This window comes from Hippocampus guttulatus, chromosome 9, assembly GCF_054856545.1.
Source record: "Hippocampus guttulatus isolate MCC_2025c chromosome 9, RoL_Hgut_1.0, whole genome shotgun sequence".
Classification (NCBI taxonomy): domain Eukaryota; kingdom Metazoa; phylum Chordata; class Actinopteri; order Syngnathiformes; family Syngnathidae; genus Hippocampus; species Hippocampus guttulatus.
In genome coordinates this window covers 8387432-8401385 of record NC_141269.1, presented here as the reverse complement: position 1 = coordinate 8401385, position 13954 = coordinate 8387432, and the positions used below count along the sequence as shown (strand labels likewise).

The 13954-nt window shown below is 43.6% G+C and overlaps 1 protein-coding gene across 1 annotated transcript; it reads right to left on the bottom strand.

Moving 5' to 3' along the window:
• Window positions 1-1956: 1956 nt before the first annotated feature.
• On the bottom strand, window positions 1957-12884 carry keap1b (kelch-like ECH-associated protein 1b). Its single transcript, XM_086120497.1, has 7 exons — window positions 12813-12884; window positions 8200-9247; window positions 6527-6772; window positions 5247-5923; window positions 4696-4901; window positions 4447-4623; window positions 1957-3849 (listed from the first exon to the last, which is right to left on the bottom strand). The coding sequence occupies exons 2-7, from the start codon at window positions 8503-8505 to the stop codon at window positions 3635-3637; spliced, it is 1827 nt and encodes a 608-aa protein (XP_085976623.1). The 5' UTR covers window positions 8506-9247; window positions 12813-12884; the 3' UTR covers window positions 1957-3634.
• Window positions 12885-13954: the final 1070 nt, after the last annotated feature.

Below are 13954 nucleotides of genomic sequence, written 5' to 3'. Positions count from 1 at the left end.
GTTAAAGTTGTTAAAATACTGGAAGTTGTTCGTTTATAGGAAGAATAAGCACTGTCCAATGGATAGTTATGTGCTTTTATTTATTATATTATTTTTAAAAATCTTTGCCAGGGCGGCACGGTGACCGATTGCTTGGCATGTCCACCTCACAGTGCAGAGGTCCAGAGATCGATTCTGGGCTCCGGTCTTCCTGTATGGAGTTTGAATGTTCTCCCCCAGCCTGCATGGGTTTTGTTCGGGTATTCTGTTTTCCTCCCACATTCCAAAAAACATGCTTGGTAGGTTAATGGAACACTCTAAATCAGGGGTGGGCAACCAGTCGGTCGAGATTGACCGGTAGCACGCGAACTGGTCCAAAGCCATCGCAGGGTCTTTGGGAGGAAAATAGATTTTTAAAAAAAGTGTCAATGGGCATGTTATCGAGAAATATTTAAATATTTTTGCGTTAGTGCACACGACACCCTAAGCAACCTCTCTGTTTCACTTTCCCCTAAAAAGTATTTTAAAAAATAAAATATTATAACAAAGCAGGTCACCTTTAACCTACGGAAGTTGTTAGCGGTCACCAGTCTGCGATTTCAGTTTGCCATCACAGCTGCTGCCTTATGTCTTTTTTTATTTTTATAACTCTCATTCAAAGTTTCTTTCATCTGCAATTCACCGATGGCACTGGCAGAGAATGGGAACCTGAAGTGCCAGGAGAAAAACAAATTAAAACAATACACGTGAGCTACGATAGTGACGTTGTTGCACTGAAGACGCAGCCAAAGTGCGTCCCATGCCTCAGGTCTCGACCAAGGTAAGCGCTGATTCCTTTTTACAAATTCACAAGCTCTTGTATTGACTTTATTTGATTTGTTTCGTTCATGTTATGGCTGTTGCTAATCATGACATGAGTGTGTGTATGCGTGCACGTGCGGTAGCGTTTCGATCCGGGAAGTCGAGCTTCTGTCAAAAAAGGTTGAGCACCGCCTGCATCTTAATCGTCTCTTGGTGTGAGTGTGAATGGTCATGTGTGCCCGGCAACTGGTTCAGGGTTCTACCTAAAGTCAGCTGGGAAAGGCTCCAGGATGCCCGTACCCCTCGTGAGGATAAACGGATTAGAAAATGGATGAATGGATGTTTCCCAGTTCAGAGAAGCACTTAAAGGGGTCGGACATTTTTCGCTAGCAAGCTCAATTTATGTATTTTTTCCCAGTAAATCAGGAAACTTATTATTATTACTTTGTTTTGCATAAATCAGTAAATAACGAACTGCCTTCAAAACCGTTTGCACCACAAATAATTTCCTTTGGCCCCTAATAGACACTTAAAACTGTCACATATCAATGACAAATCACAGCTTTTGAAACAAGGCAATGTGTCAGTGTAAGACATCACCCTCATAGGGCCCCATACAAATTGCACTGGATGCCGAGAATGGACCAGGTAAATAACAAAATACAGCACATATTGCCGTTTATGTTTAAGTGATATTTTGTTAGGAATGCAAAACGATATCTTTGCTCTTTCATAATTGAGGATTTTTTTTGCGGGGTGGGGTTCCCTGGTTCTCATTGCCCGGGGTCCAGGCAGTTCTAGAAACACTGCCTGGAAGGATGAATAGATGCTACATAGTACCGTTTAAAAAGATTCGAACCATGATTTCTTTACGCTGCCACTGAACAAATCGGTTCATTGTGCACCATTTGCAACTTTGAAACCTCGCACGTCAAGACCATCATAAACTGAGGACATCCTATAATAGGTGGAAGAAGAAAAAAAATATTTTAAATTTGCAGTCTACATAACCGAGACCGATGCTGTACATGTTTGCAGATCACTACAGTCGAGTACAGTTTGTCTCCCTCTGTTGGTATCATTTTTCTTTCTCTGACAGATTGAAACTGTTCAATGAAATTACGTGTGATGTGCAGTGACCATTCAACTTCCCTGTAACAACAGGACACCACGCAATACAAGAAACATTTTACTATACAATTATTGTACATACAGGTTTCAGTTGGAAAAATGTACAAAGCAGATTTTAAATACTCGAATTTCCAGCCCAGCTACAGATGAACAACAAAATCCCTTTCAAAGTGAACTGAATTCTTTACAAACATCCCCCAGCCCCCTTCAACAGGCATTTCGACGCAACAACAACACATGCTCGTTGCTCAAACACGACACCAGCCTGGTTCAATCCAAAATGTTCAGTTCAGAGGAACACGAAAAGCAAACGAATAAATAAAAAGGTGAGCGCTTCAATTTTGTACAAGAATTATTTGAATTACCACTGTACAAAACATATGTAGAAACCTTTGTAGCTTAAACGGCTGTTACAAACATTTCTTTTTCCATTTGTCCTATGTGGTCAATTGTTAGCGCACTTGGACAAAGAAGTCACTTTTTTTTTTTTTTTGAGGTCTGGTGGAAGAAGAAGAAAAGTCAACTTTGTAGTGAGAAATCAGTACTTTTAACTCAAGTTGTTTAAAAAGCTACAGTATTAAATTTCCTCATGAATTCACAATCCTTGTCTTGGCACTTTCATTAAAGACCAGGTTTTACCTGTTCAATACGTTGGAGCTCATCTCACATCAAAATGTTACCTGGAGGATTTAAACTTTATTCTGTTTATTTATTCTATTCATTTTCTATGTATGTAGAATTGACTGTACAGGGCCTTTAAGGTAGATTTTTTTTTTTTAATGATGTTTTGGTGCCCTGGTCTTCAAATGAAGATATGCACTTAAAATTGTATTTATTATTATTTTGTGACCCTTGAGCAATTGCCCCAAGGCTTTGCGCTTGGGCCGTAGTAAAACCTCTGAGGAATAGTAAAAAAAAAAAAAAGACCCAACAATATTTAACCCACAAATTCTGATAATATATAGAAATAAACGTTTGTCCGATCAAATGTTTACAATATACTGATCATGGTCCTCTGAGGACTTACAAAAACTCAAATGCCCCCCTTCCCCAACAATAGGAAAAAAGTTCCCACACCCACTTTAGATGCTCTGCATCAATTCTAACTCAATTCCGAATTTATGACAAATAACTAACATTTGACATCAATTTAAGGGAGAATTTTGTCCACAATTATGTTCGTGTTGATTACCAAATTCAAATGAGTTTGGATTTGCTGATTCGGGATGAGAAAGTCTTCTAATTTGAGACCTCCGTTATCATGGGAACCTTTGATTTTGCCCCTCAGTACACTGATGTTAACACACACACGTGAACATGCATGACGCTGGCACTTAAGCAGTGACAAAAAAAAAAAAGGTGACTTTGAATTCGATGAGATGTTTTAAACAATATTCCGCCCTCAAATCACCCTTTTGCACAGGTTTACCCCCTCTTTTAGTGAGAAATAAACAGCCCCTGATGGACCGGTGCATGCGTGCAGCCCTTTTTCGTCCAATCTGGAAGATTTGGCTCCGTTCGCCAACTTTGAACACCAGAAGTGAGCACGGACTGAGGCCTTGCTGGATTTGGCAGAACACAAGTCAGGTTCCAAAGAAGGTCGCCATTGATTAGACTGCCGCCGACAGTGGACTTCAGGCCTTTCAAGTTATAATACTGATTTGGTATTAGCTCCAGAATCGATGTGTAGGTGTACAAATGGGAAATTGGGAGGGGGGCGGGGTTACAGTGTGCTGTACTGCCGAATTTGTGGTGAAGCTTCGTCACGCTCCCGCTCGGGTGTGGGATACTGAGGCAGGTCCTTTTGGCAGGGCTCCATGGTGACGGCCACGCCAACGCCGCTGCGCCCCGATGTCATGTGTGTTACCTCCGACCAAGTGTCCTTCTCGGGGTCGTAACACTCCACGCTGTCAAGGAACGTGCTGCCATCGTAGCCTCCTGTCAACACAAACAATGTTTTCAATCATTCTTGAATATGTTTGTTTAGTTTGCCTTAGAGGGGAGACATAAAAACGATGAATATCGTGATCACGTTTTTGGGGCACCTGAGTCCAAATCTTAAGTATCTGCCGATACCAAGACCCGATCCGATACTCGGAAAAAAAAATCTGAATTTTCTCAATTAAATACATTGTATTACATTTGTACATATATATGGGCTACTCCACCAAGTGAATAGCAATTGCTTTTTTAAATGTTTTTAAACTTTTTTTTTTCTTCCAGATTTTGTAAACAGTACACACCTTGAACAACACAAAAGGCAAGCTCAGTTTTTCCGTTCTATTGTTTTATAGTGATGGCTTGGAAGTATTTCCTGTAATTGTGACTTTACGACTGTGCTAAAATAAGTTTGGGATTGGACCATGTGACGACTACGTGGTTTTACTATGCCGCCTTTTGAATTACAAATTCGAGTTACGTCACTGCCAAAGGAACGGAAATTTTTTTCGTGAACTGAGGCAGCCCTTCGCACTGTTTCCAAGTATATTTTGTATTTAAAATAGAGGTAGTTCTGTGCTTTGCGGTGCTCCTCACCCAAAACATAGATGCGTCCGTGTAAAGCAGTGACTCCCAGAGCACTGCGTCGGTGCCGCATCGAGGCAGCAAAGCTCCACGTATCCGTTTCCACGTTGTAACGTTCCACCGTGTTCAGTTGGTTTGTGCCATCATACCCGCCCATCACAAAGATATGATTGCCCAGAGCGCAAACACCTGTGAGGAAGATATATTGTTGGTCAAAGATAGTCTTTTGCGAAGAGACCCAACCTTGCGTTTGGTACTCACCGGCTCCTGAGCGCATGGTGTTCATTGAGGCCATGGTCTTCCACTCGTCTCTCTCTGGGTTGTAGCACTCGCATGAGCTGAGCCGGCTGGCCCCGTCAAAGCCGCCCACGGCGTACAGTAGCCTGTTGATGACGGCCACGCCCACCCCGATACGCCGAGTCAACATGGGGGCAACCAGCTGCCACTGGTCCTTTTCTGGATCATACCTACCGAGAGGATGCAACGCATGCTAATCATCTTAGCTGTGTTATCGTTCTCCATTAATCATATTCTTGCTACCGCTAGCTGCTAGCGACAAATGCAGGTCAAAGTCAGCATCCTGCCTCGTGTAACTCTTATTGGCAATGATCAGAAAAAGTTAAAAATCTGTGATTCGAAGTTTTCCTACACAATGTGTTTGGATGAGGCGCAAAATGCAACTTTCGACCCGCCAATTGCAATGCGCACCCGCTTTATTTTGAGCCGTGCTAAACAATTTCTGCATGCATTAATAATGTTATACATGTCTGTTATGTCTTAACTGACATACTCTATGAGCACCGTTCACTTACCTTTCCACACTGTTGTGATGAATGCACCCGTGAGATCCACCCACCGCATATATCATGCAGTCGATGACTCCCACTCCTATTCGGTTTCTGGGCACGCTCATGGGCTCACACGGCAACCAGCAGTTGTTCATGGGGTTGTAGCAGTCCAGTGAATTGGAGTCCATGTTGCCATCGGGGGCGTTGTTTCTCCCACCCACCGCGTAGAAAAGCCCACTGATGACACAAGCTGCCAGGCCACTGCGAGGCACCTGCAGGTCTGCGAGCCTGAGCCAGGACCCCGTGCCGGGATTGTATGCCTCCAGGTAGCTGAGAGATTGCTGGAAGTAGCCCCCGGCTGTGTAGATGAGCTGCGGCACCTTGGGGGTTCGGCAAGAGTTGAGTTTGGTGGGCTTGTGCAGGGTGAGATCCTGGAAGATTTGTGCAAGGTAGTCTTTACACTGGGGGTCCCAGTCGAGAGACTGGAGCTGCGCCTTCAGGAAGTTGGGGGTGAGGGAATGGCAGCGGACAGCATGGAGTAAGGCCTGGACGTACGGCCGACGGTTCTCTCGGTCATAGCGCACCCAGGCCTCGCACGCTCGGAAGACTTCAGACTCGCAGCGCACGTTGAGCTCGTCGCGGCTGATGAGGTTCACCAGCTGGCAGTGGGACAAGTTAAAAAACTCCTCCTGTGTCGCCACCTGGAAAAGAGGATGATGGAAACCAACTTTGAACTCGGGCTGCAAAAATCAATTTCAAATCAAGATCGTGATGTATATACGTACTGTACATGCCAATGCAATTTTCAAATTCCAAAGGTTGCAAGATAAGTTCAGTGTTTAAGAAATATAGGCGGAATAGAAAATGGATGGACGCTAGACTTTTTGGGTCAAATTTTGAGTATGAAAAAACTGCAAGTCTTTATTGCCTTTGTTTTAGCATAGGACTAACCTATAAATCGCCAAAAAAAAGAAAAAAAATGCCAAGCTGCAATGTACCTTTAGCTGTTAACTGAACGAGAAAAACTGACACACAAATACTAAAATGCAAACTGTTCAACAAAACCAATTAATTTCTTTACATTGTCTATTCATTTATAACACTAAAAAAAACAACAACATAAAACAAGAGAAACATTTGGGGTTTTTTTGGTGGGCGGTGAAAGGAGTAATGACATTTCAATGAAATTCAATGGGGAAGATTACTTTGGCATCCAATTAAATTGATTTACAATCTCGGTAATGGAACTAATCAAATTTGCAAGTCATGGTGCCCCTGTGAAACGATCTGTCTGATGACAGTACCTGGCTGAAGTTCATGTAGATGTATTCCCGAGCCTTCTGGTGAAGCTCCGTGCAGCCGATTTGCTCAGCGAAACTGGCGATGCCGATGGCGTTACTGGGGTCGAGTTGCTGGACCAGGAAGTCACAGCAGGCCTTGACGACGCTATCTATCTGGTACATGACGGCACCGTTCATCACATGGATCACGCACTTTTCCCCAACAGAGATACTGGCTGTGTAGGCAAACTCGATCAGTCGGTTCATCACCTGTATAACCAGAAGGACAGAACATGATGCATATTTGGGAAAGGGAATCATTTCGCTAAGTCAAGCTAAATTTGGTGGTGGTGGGGGGGGGGGGGGCAACATGGTTAGCCCCACGAGTCAAATTTCATACAGTTTGGGAGGCCAACCAAATTGTTCTGAAATAGGCGAGTCACATAAAATGTGAATTTCAAACCATGATGGCAAATCTCATGGGAGTGAGCATCTCAATGATTAACCATTGTCACATAAAGCCACCGCAGGGTACCGGCGATGACCACAGATTTGCGCTGTCACCACCGTAAAACTGGACGGCCGTCGTTTTCGGTAACATTTTAACGCTTTCAGTAACATTTTAACGCTGTCACAGAAATGCAAAAACAAAGTTAACCATTGTTGAATGTGGTGGAGAGGAAGGCTTGCTGATGGCCAAGTCGATTAATGATTTGCCCTTAAAAACTATCTCAACTCAAAAGTGTTTCAGGTAAACATTGTAGAGTAAACCTGGACAACAAACAAAACGGTACAGGATAGAGGGGTTCCTCGGTTCATGACGATGTATGTGTGTGTGTGTGTGTGAGTGTGATGAATAGAATCCGCATACGTCTGCGATGTAAAACAAGGCTGTGTGCAGAAAAAATAAAATAAAAAATCTGAAACTGCATTTAACGGTGGCACAATACTGGCTGTCCATATATTGCCCAGAGTTGTAAATTGATTTCTGGGCCACATACTTCACTCAACAACTCGCCCACATCTGGTTTGCCAGAGTCAAGCCAGTTGCCTCCTTTGCCACTCCTGGGCCATGTTTGGCCCACATGCCTTACGCCAGTGCCGACGCAATGCCATCTGTGCCGGCTTCATGCCGAATCTGGGCCAAATGTCTTTGCTGACTGGGTCGGTATAAACGACAACACTTTCCCCAAAAATTCGGGTGACTAACGCCATCGTCAACCAAAACCCTGCGCTGCGGCATAGTATAGTGTCTGGATGCTCAGTGCAGTGTACCGCAATATAATGAGGGTTCGACATTGATGGTGGCCCAATGGCCCGTGGCCACAATGTCACTGCACGTCAGCCTCACAGTGCAGGGGTGCAGGGTTCGATTCCGGCTCCGGCCTTCCAGTGTGGAGTTTGCATGTTCTTCCCGTGTCAGCACGGGTTTTCTCCGGGTACTCCATTTTTCCTCCCACATTACCAAATGCATGGCAGGTCAATGGAACACTCTAAATTGACCCCAAGTATCAGCGCTATGTATGCCCTGCGATTGGCCAGCCTACTGCCCGAACACATGGGATAGGTTCCAGCACGCCGCAACCCTAATGAGGATAAGCGGCTTTGAAAATGGATGGATCTATGTGACCTCACAATTCAACGCATCTCATGTGTCAAATCAAACATGATTTGAATTAGGGGGCGAGGTGTCTCACCTTGGGGTGGATGCCCTCGATGGGCACCAATTCCATGCCGCACTCCTTCAGGCCATTGGTGAACATGGCCCTGAAGACGGGCGACGACGACGCCAGCACCACTTTGTGAGCCACGAAGTCCACGGCCTCCAGGTTCCGGTAGCGCACGCGCAGGGTCACGTCGCAGAGCTGGCGCTCCAGACGCAGCTCGTTCATGATGGTGAAGGCGGCGGCCGTGTGGCTCTCGAGCGTGTAGCTGAAGACGCGGTGGCCGTTGTGCGTGGATGGAGTCACCAGCGCTTTGCATTCTGTCAGGCACTCTGACATTTCCTTCCTTGTCTCCTCCTCAGTCTCTCGCACAAGAATAGTTTGGCGGTATCATGGCACCACTGGGCAAGCGCGGGTGAAATTGGGTGGATCCTGTGGTTTAGCTGACTTTTGAGTCAAATTTATGGAGAAACAATGACTCTTGTTGAGTTCAGTACCTGTGTCAAGCTTTATGACTCAGTGCGAAGTTACCTGAGACCTCGCAGGTGCTTGGAACTGCTACGTGACTCGGTTCCAACATACCGCTCATTGAACTTGAGAATTCCATTGACCAGCGAGGGGAAAAATGTGGCCGGAAAATGACAGCAAAATGCAACAGCTTCAACGGGAACGACTTTAGACTCTTTGTGCCATCAAAACAGCTTTGCAAACAAGTTTTTAAACTCTGATGGGAAAAGACAATGTAGTCCAATGTTTGTAAAATCAACGTTTTGTCGTTCTTGACAGCCCATTTAACCGGTTCGGTGGAAAGTTTTCAATCAACACACTGAAAAACAGTAATATCAGGGGAGGGGAGATGTCTGAAAAGATAGGGGGTGGGGGGAAGAATTTACGCGTCTCTTCACAGAAACAGAAGTTTAAAAAAAAAAAACAAGTTTAGTGTCCCAAATGGTGTTGAAGGAATAACTTGGCGGTTTTTCTGAAATGGAAGTCGGGGAGAAGCTATTTGGTAGCTTTTGTTTTGGAATCCTTCCAGTGCAGTCGCTTGTGGGCAACAGGGAGCAGTCCGCACAACTAACACCTGGAAAGAGAAGGGAGAAAGTGAATTCAAATACTCCATTCACTTAATACGGTGTCAAAATACATCTTTGTGTGTGCTCACTTAATGCCAACGAACACAATCTTATGTTGCCTGTACAACATGACACAGCACAAGTGCATCAACACAAGTTATTCCGAGTGCGATCGACACTTCCTTCTTATCATGACGCCCATGCCACCTGAAGTCATCGCAGCACAGATTATAAACTCCCTCCTCACACATGCGACATAGCTGAGGCGCATTAGTTGAAGGTGACGCGTATGACACGGGGGGAAAAAAAAGCACAAAGCGCTCTGACCAAGCAAAACGGGTTTTTACAGTCTTCTTCAGTAACAAGGATAAAAATAAAATCAAAAAGCGAAACGGATACATGATGTGGTGCCAAGTGGTAACGCTGAATGATTTTATGTAATAGTGGCGGCTTACAGGAAGCCTAATTCAATCGCGTATGCATTTGGGGTGCTTTCAACACGAGGACAGTGACTGCTTGAAGACGTGGCCCGAGCCCCCCTTGCAAGCAAACTCTGGCACAGCCCAAATGTGAACACTACACGCAATAAAGACACTTAGCGGAATTAAAAAGTATCACAAATCACAAATATATCACCACAATACAGTCATCAGAAGTCCGTGTATGTACAATAAATCTTTTTTCGAAGCTCTTTGTGTAATCTCAGCTGGTAAAAAAATCTTACCACGTAAGCAATGAGCACGTGTAACTCCGTAGATAGTATTATCATTTTGAACGCAATATGTTACAATGTCCAATCATGCTGGGACTTTATCCATATTTATTCTACTAAGCACCGGGCAAACTGAGATTAAATTTGAAAAACAAAAATGCATGCATTTAAATGTTGGTTTTTTTATTTTTACTTTTGGGTCCTGAGCAGAGTGATAAAATATTTGTGTAAACACAGCTTTAGGTTGTAGCTTAACTATACATCTAATGGTAGCTGAACAAGTGCACGCATACTTTGGAAGTCAAACATTGGGTGTGACTGAAATGAAGTCACACTCAGCATGACTCAGTCTTTTATTTTTCCTGGTGTGAAATAATGACAATAAATAATGAATGCGAGCCAAAGAAATGACTCGAGTCGACTTGAGTCAAAATATTATTTTATATGCTTAACCCAACTGCAGTGCTTCATGCTAAGCCAGGTGAACTTTTTTTGGGTCACAGCTGGACTTCCACCGGCAAAGATTCGGTACACAGCGGGAGCACTTGAACAAGATGACGCTTTTTTTTTTAAAATGGTAAAATGTGAACGGAGTTTGTCTGACAGACCCGACAAAAAAAGTCCTTGCCAAAAGAGATTTCTGATCTTTATATGGGAGGCATGTGCTTAAATCCCCACTCCTGACAGGTCAGTTGGCCGCAGAGCTCATTCGGGCAGAGCGTGAGAGTGAATCACAAGCTTGTGTTTTCAAACGTGGCGTTGGGGGAACTACTTCGGGCAACTGGCAATGAGGTACCCCACAGGAGGCTAAAGAAGCCGAATTGTCTCGGGTATGATTCTCCTGGCCGCTGCATTTACACCCGAGGTCACCTGACTCCTCTTTGGTAAGCTGTTGCCTGCTCTCCGGTGTTTGACGAACTGCTCAGGTCAAAATGCAGTCTTAATCAAATAGTTCCATTCACACATCCCAGTGATATGAAACATGCTGCCACTGTGCTGTATTGTTTTGCTTACACGTCTCTTCAGCCTGAAAATACACACCGTCACGGAATCACCGACCACATAGTTCCAGCTTAGCATGTTGCAGTTTATGGTGTTTTTGCAAAATGTGATCCAGTTTCGTGTGGCACAATTACTATTTTGCCGATTATGTTACTTAATATGTGAGCTAATTGGCTCATTTGCTTCAATGACAGATGAGTCACCCAAAAAATGGATCATTCATAGGCAGAGACAAACATTGAGTTTGAGTTGTATTCTAATATTGCACCACACAGGAGATCCCGTCATAAAATATCTTCAAGATTTCAGTGCTAAAATTGACTTTTTTTTTGGCCAAGCTGAACAATTATTTGAATACAAATCAGCATTGCGATGGAGTAAAATGCAATTTTTAAATCGCAAAGCTTGCAATTTACCACAAGGCAAGACGTTTTGCTCTCCCTGGCTGAGATGAACAAACTGCATTTTACGTAAAAAAAATATCACCTCCCCACGACAAGCAGTACTCTAAATCGGCACTTTTATTATCCTCCAAAGCATTCATTACGCCGACACCTGCTTCAATGATGCACCTTATGTCACGAGTCATCAAAAGGCGAGGAGTTCATGGTTAGGTCTCTAAATTTGGTAGCAATGCTAAAATGTTTTTCCAAACACAAGGCCTCGAGGCCAGATCCCGTTCGCCACATCATTTGTTATGGTCGACTAAAGCAATTAAAGTCTGTCTACCATGTGTCTTGCTAAATTGATTTGCTCTCTTCATTTTGGCAGAAAATCTGTATTAAGTTCCTGTTCTAATTTTTAAAAAATAGATAGCACAAGTATTCTTTCATCAAGTCCCTTACTTGATAATCTACACTATTTTCCATGAATTCTAATGTCAATCCATTCGTTAAAATCTATAAGAGAAGAATTACATGCGGGGGAAATGTACTGTACAGGCAGGTGTAATAAAAATACGATTATACATTTATATATATTTGGCAGTCATAATGACCCTTTGAGGGAAATCATGACTCCAAAGTGGTCCATGATGAAAAATAGTTTTTACACCCCTGGACGGGAGGATCCAATTTGGAGTATTTCGAGAAGCTTTCGTATTTGTATTCTCCAAGTTCAACCCAGTTCATGATTCCCACTTTGTGTCCCTCAGCCCAGTTCCACGATAGCCTCTACAGGCTTCCTCTGAAAAATCCACAACAATGCAGCTGTTGGAGTTCGAAGCGCTGACTGTAAATGGTCAAACGAGGACAAGCCACTAAAGTGGGATACGTTTGATCACTGGCATATTGGCACCGAGTTACTGGGTGACTCATCCTGAACTCTTCACGGTGAAACTGAATGTACCAAAATATGACCCACAAGTGAAGCCAGCTCTTACATAATGAATTTACACAGAATGGGACCGCCGCGTACTCGATACAGTACACACCATTCATAGCTTCTGCTTTATTCTTTTTTTTTTTTTAATTCAGCCATTCCCATCCACATCCACATCCGCGTCCACATGCTGCATTTGGCGCTTGATTTGCTCGTAAACACCAGCGGTAAAGCGCTGAAAATTAAGACGCAGCGAAATTAAGATGAATTCATTGAAGCCTTAATGTAGCGCTACGAAAACCCCGAACTCGTCCCTGACTGACACGGGTACGGTTCGCTGTTCAGTTTAATCAAAGTGAACGAGCTACCTTCTGATAATAACAACAGACGGTAGCTAGCGGCATTGAATCGATTCAAGAACAAACACGCAAAATCGGGTCCGACTAGTCGTGTTGTAATGGTATAATAAGCCCCTCGATTTCGGTAATAGCCGCATTAAAGTCAAACTTGAGTTTAAAATCTGTCAGAAAATTACTTACGTCGCGTCGCCGAGTTCCTCCATGATAAACTGTGCACCACATAAGAAGGGGGGTGGTGGAAGCGCCGGGAGGGGGGCGGTGCGTGTGGGGGAAGCGGTAACTCACCATGACTAAGCATTGTACGAGGGCCTCCTCTCCCCTTCACAATAAGAGTGAACGGCCGTGGCCTCAGTTGACACGCAACGACGGTCAATGGGATCAAATAGATGCAAGCTTTTATTGACAAAGGATTGGGTCAGAGTGAAAGTACTGTCCTGGAAAACAGCCAGCTCAGTCAAACTCACGAACGAAGGCATGTTCAACATGACAGCCTCGACCAAAGCAGCCGATTAACTTGGGTTGTGTATAGTAATGTTATTGTGTTTTTATTTATTATGATGTTGGAATGTAGAAGTACATGCACATTTAGAAGTGTCACCACCAAAAAAACAAAACAAAACAAAACAAAACCCAAAACTATTCACAGTTGGTAAATTTAATTTTCACGAACCATGTTGATTCATGTAAAAGTTAAACACTTCTCAAATACAACTTCTGTTACATTACATTTAATTGTAAATTACTGTTACCAAAACAGAGATCACACAAATAATTTCTCACACTAATTAGCAATAATGTGTGACCAAGGTAAGAAACAAATAAATATGGCACACTTACCTGTATATATATTCCAAATGATCAAATCTACATCTTAAGGAAATCACAATGCCCTAGGGATGCAGGCTGTTCATATAGTCCCTGGGGATGACGTGGTGCGTGCCAGAACCATGTTAGTGACCCCAGATTCAGAGTTTCCTCTACACTGAACCTAACATGCATTGCTTAGGATTGTGGAACCTAGCCAGAGTGCCCAGGGAAAAGTGACATTTTTGATTGCCAGGTTCAGCTGATTAAACCACAGGTGTCAAACTCCGCATGTTTTCCATCTCTCCTTGTTGTAACACACCTGATTCAAATGATCAGCAAGCTCTGCAGAAGCCTGATATCGATCCTGTTCCTTTGAATCAGATATTGACTCAGGCGCCTCGGCTATATTGTGTTATGTATATTATCTGTGGCGTTCCCCACAACTTTACACAATCGACGTTTAGCATCTTTGCATCAGCAGTTGAATGCCATAAAATGGTTATGAGCAATTAAGA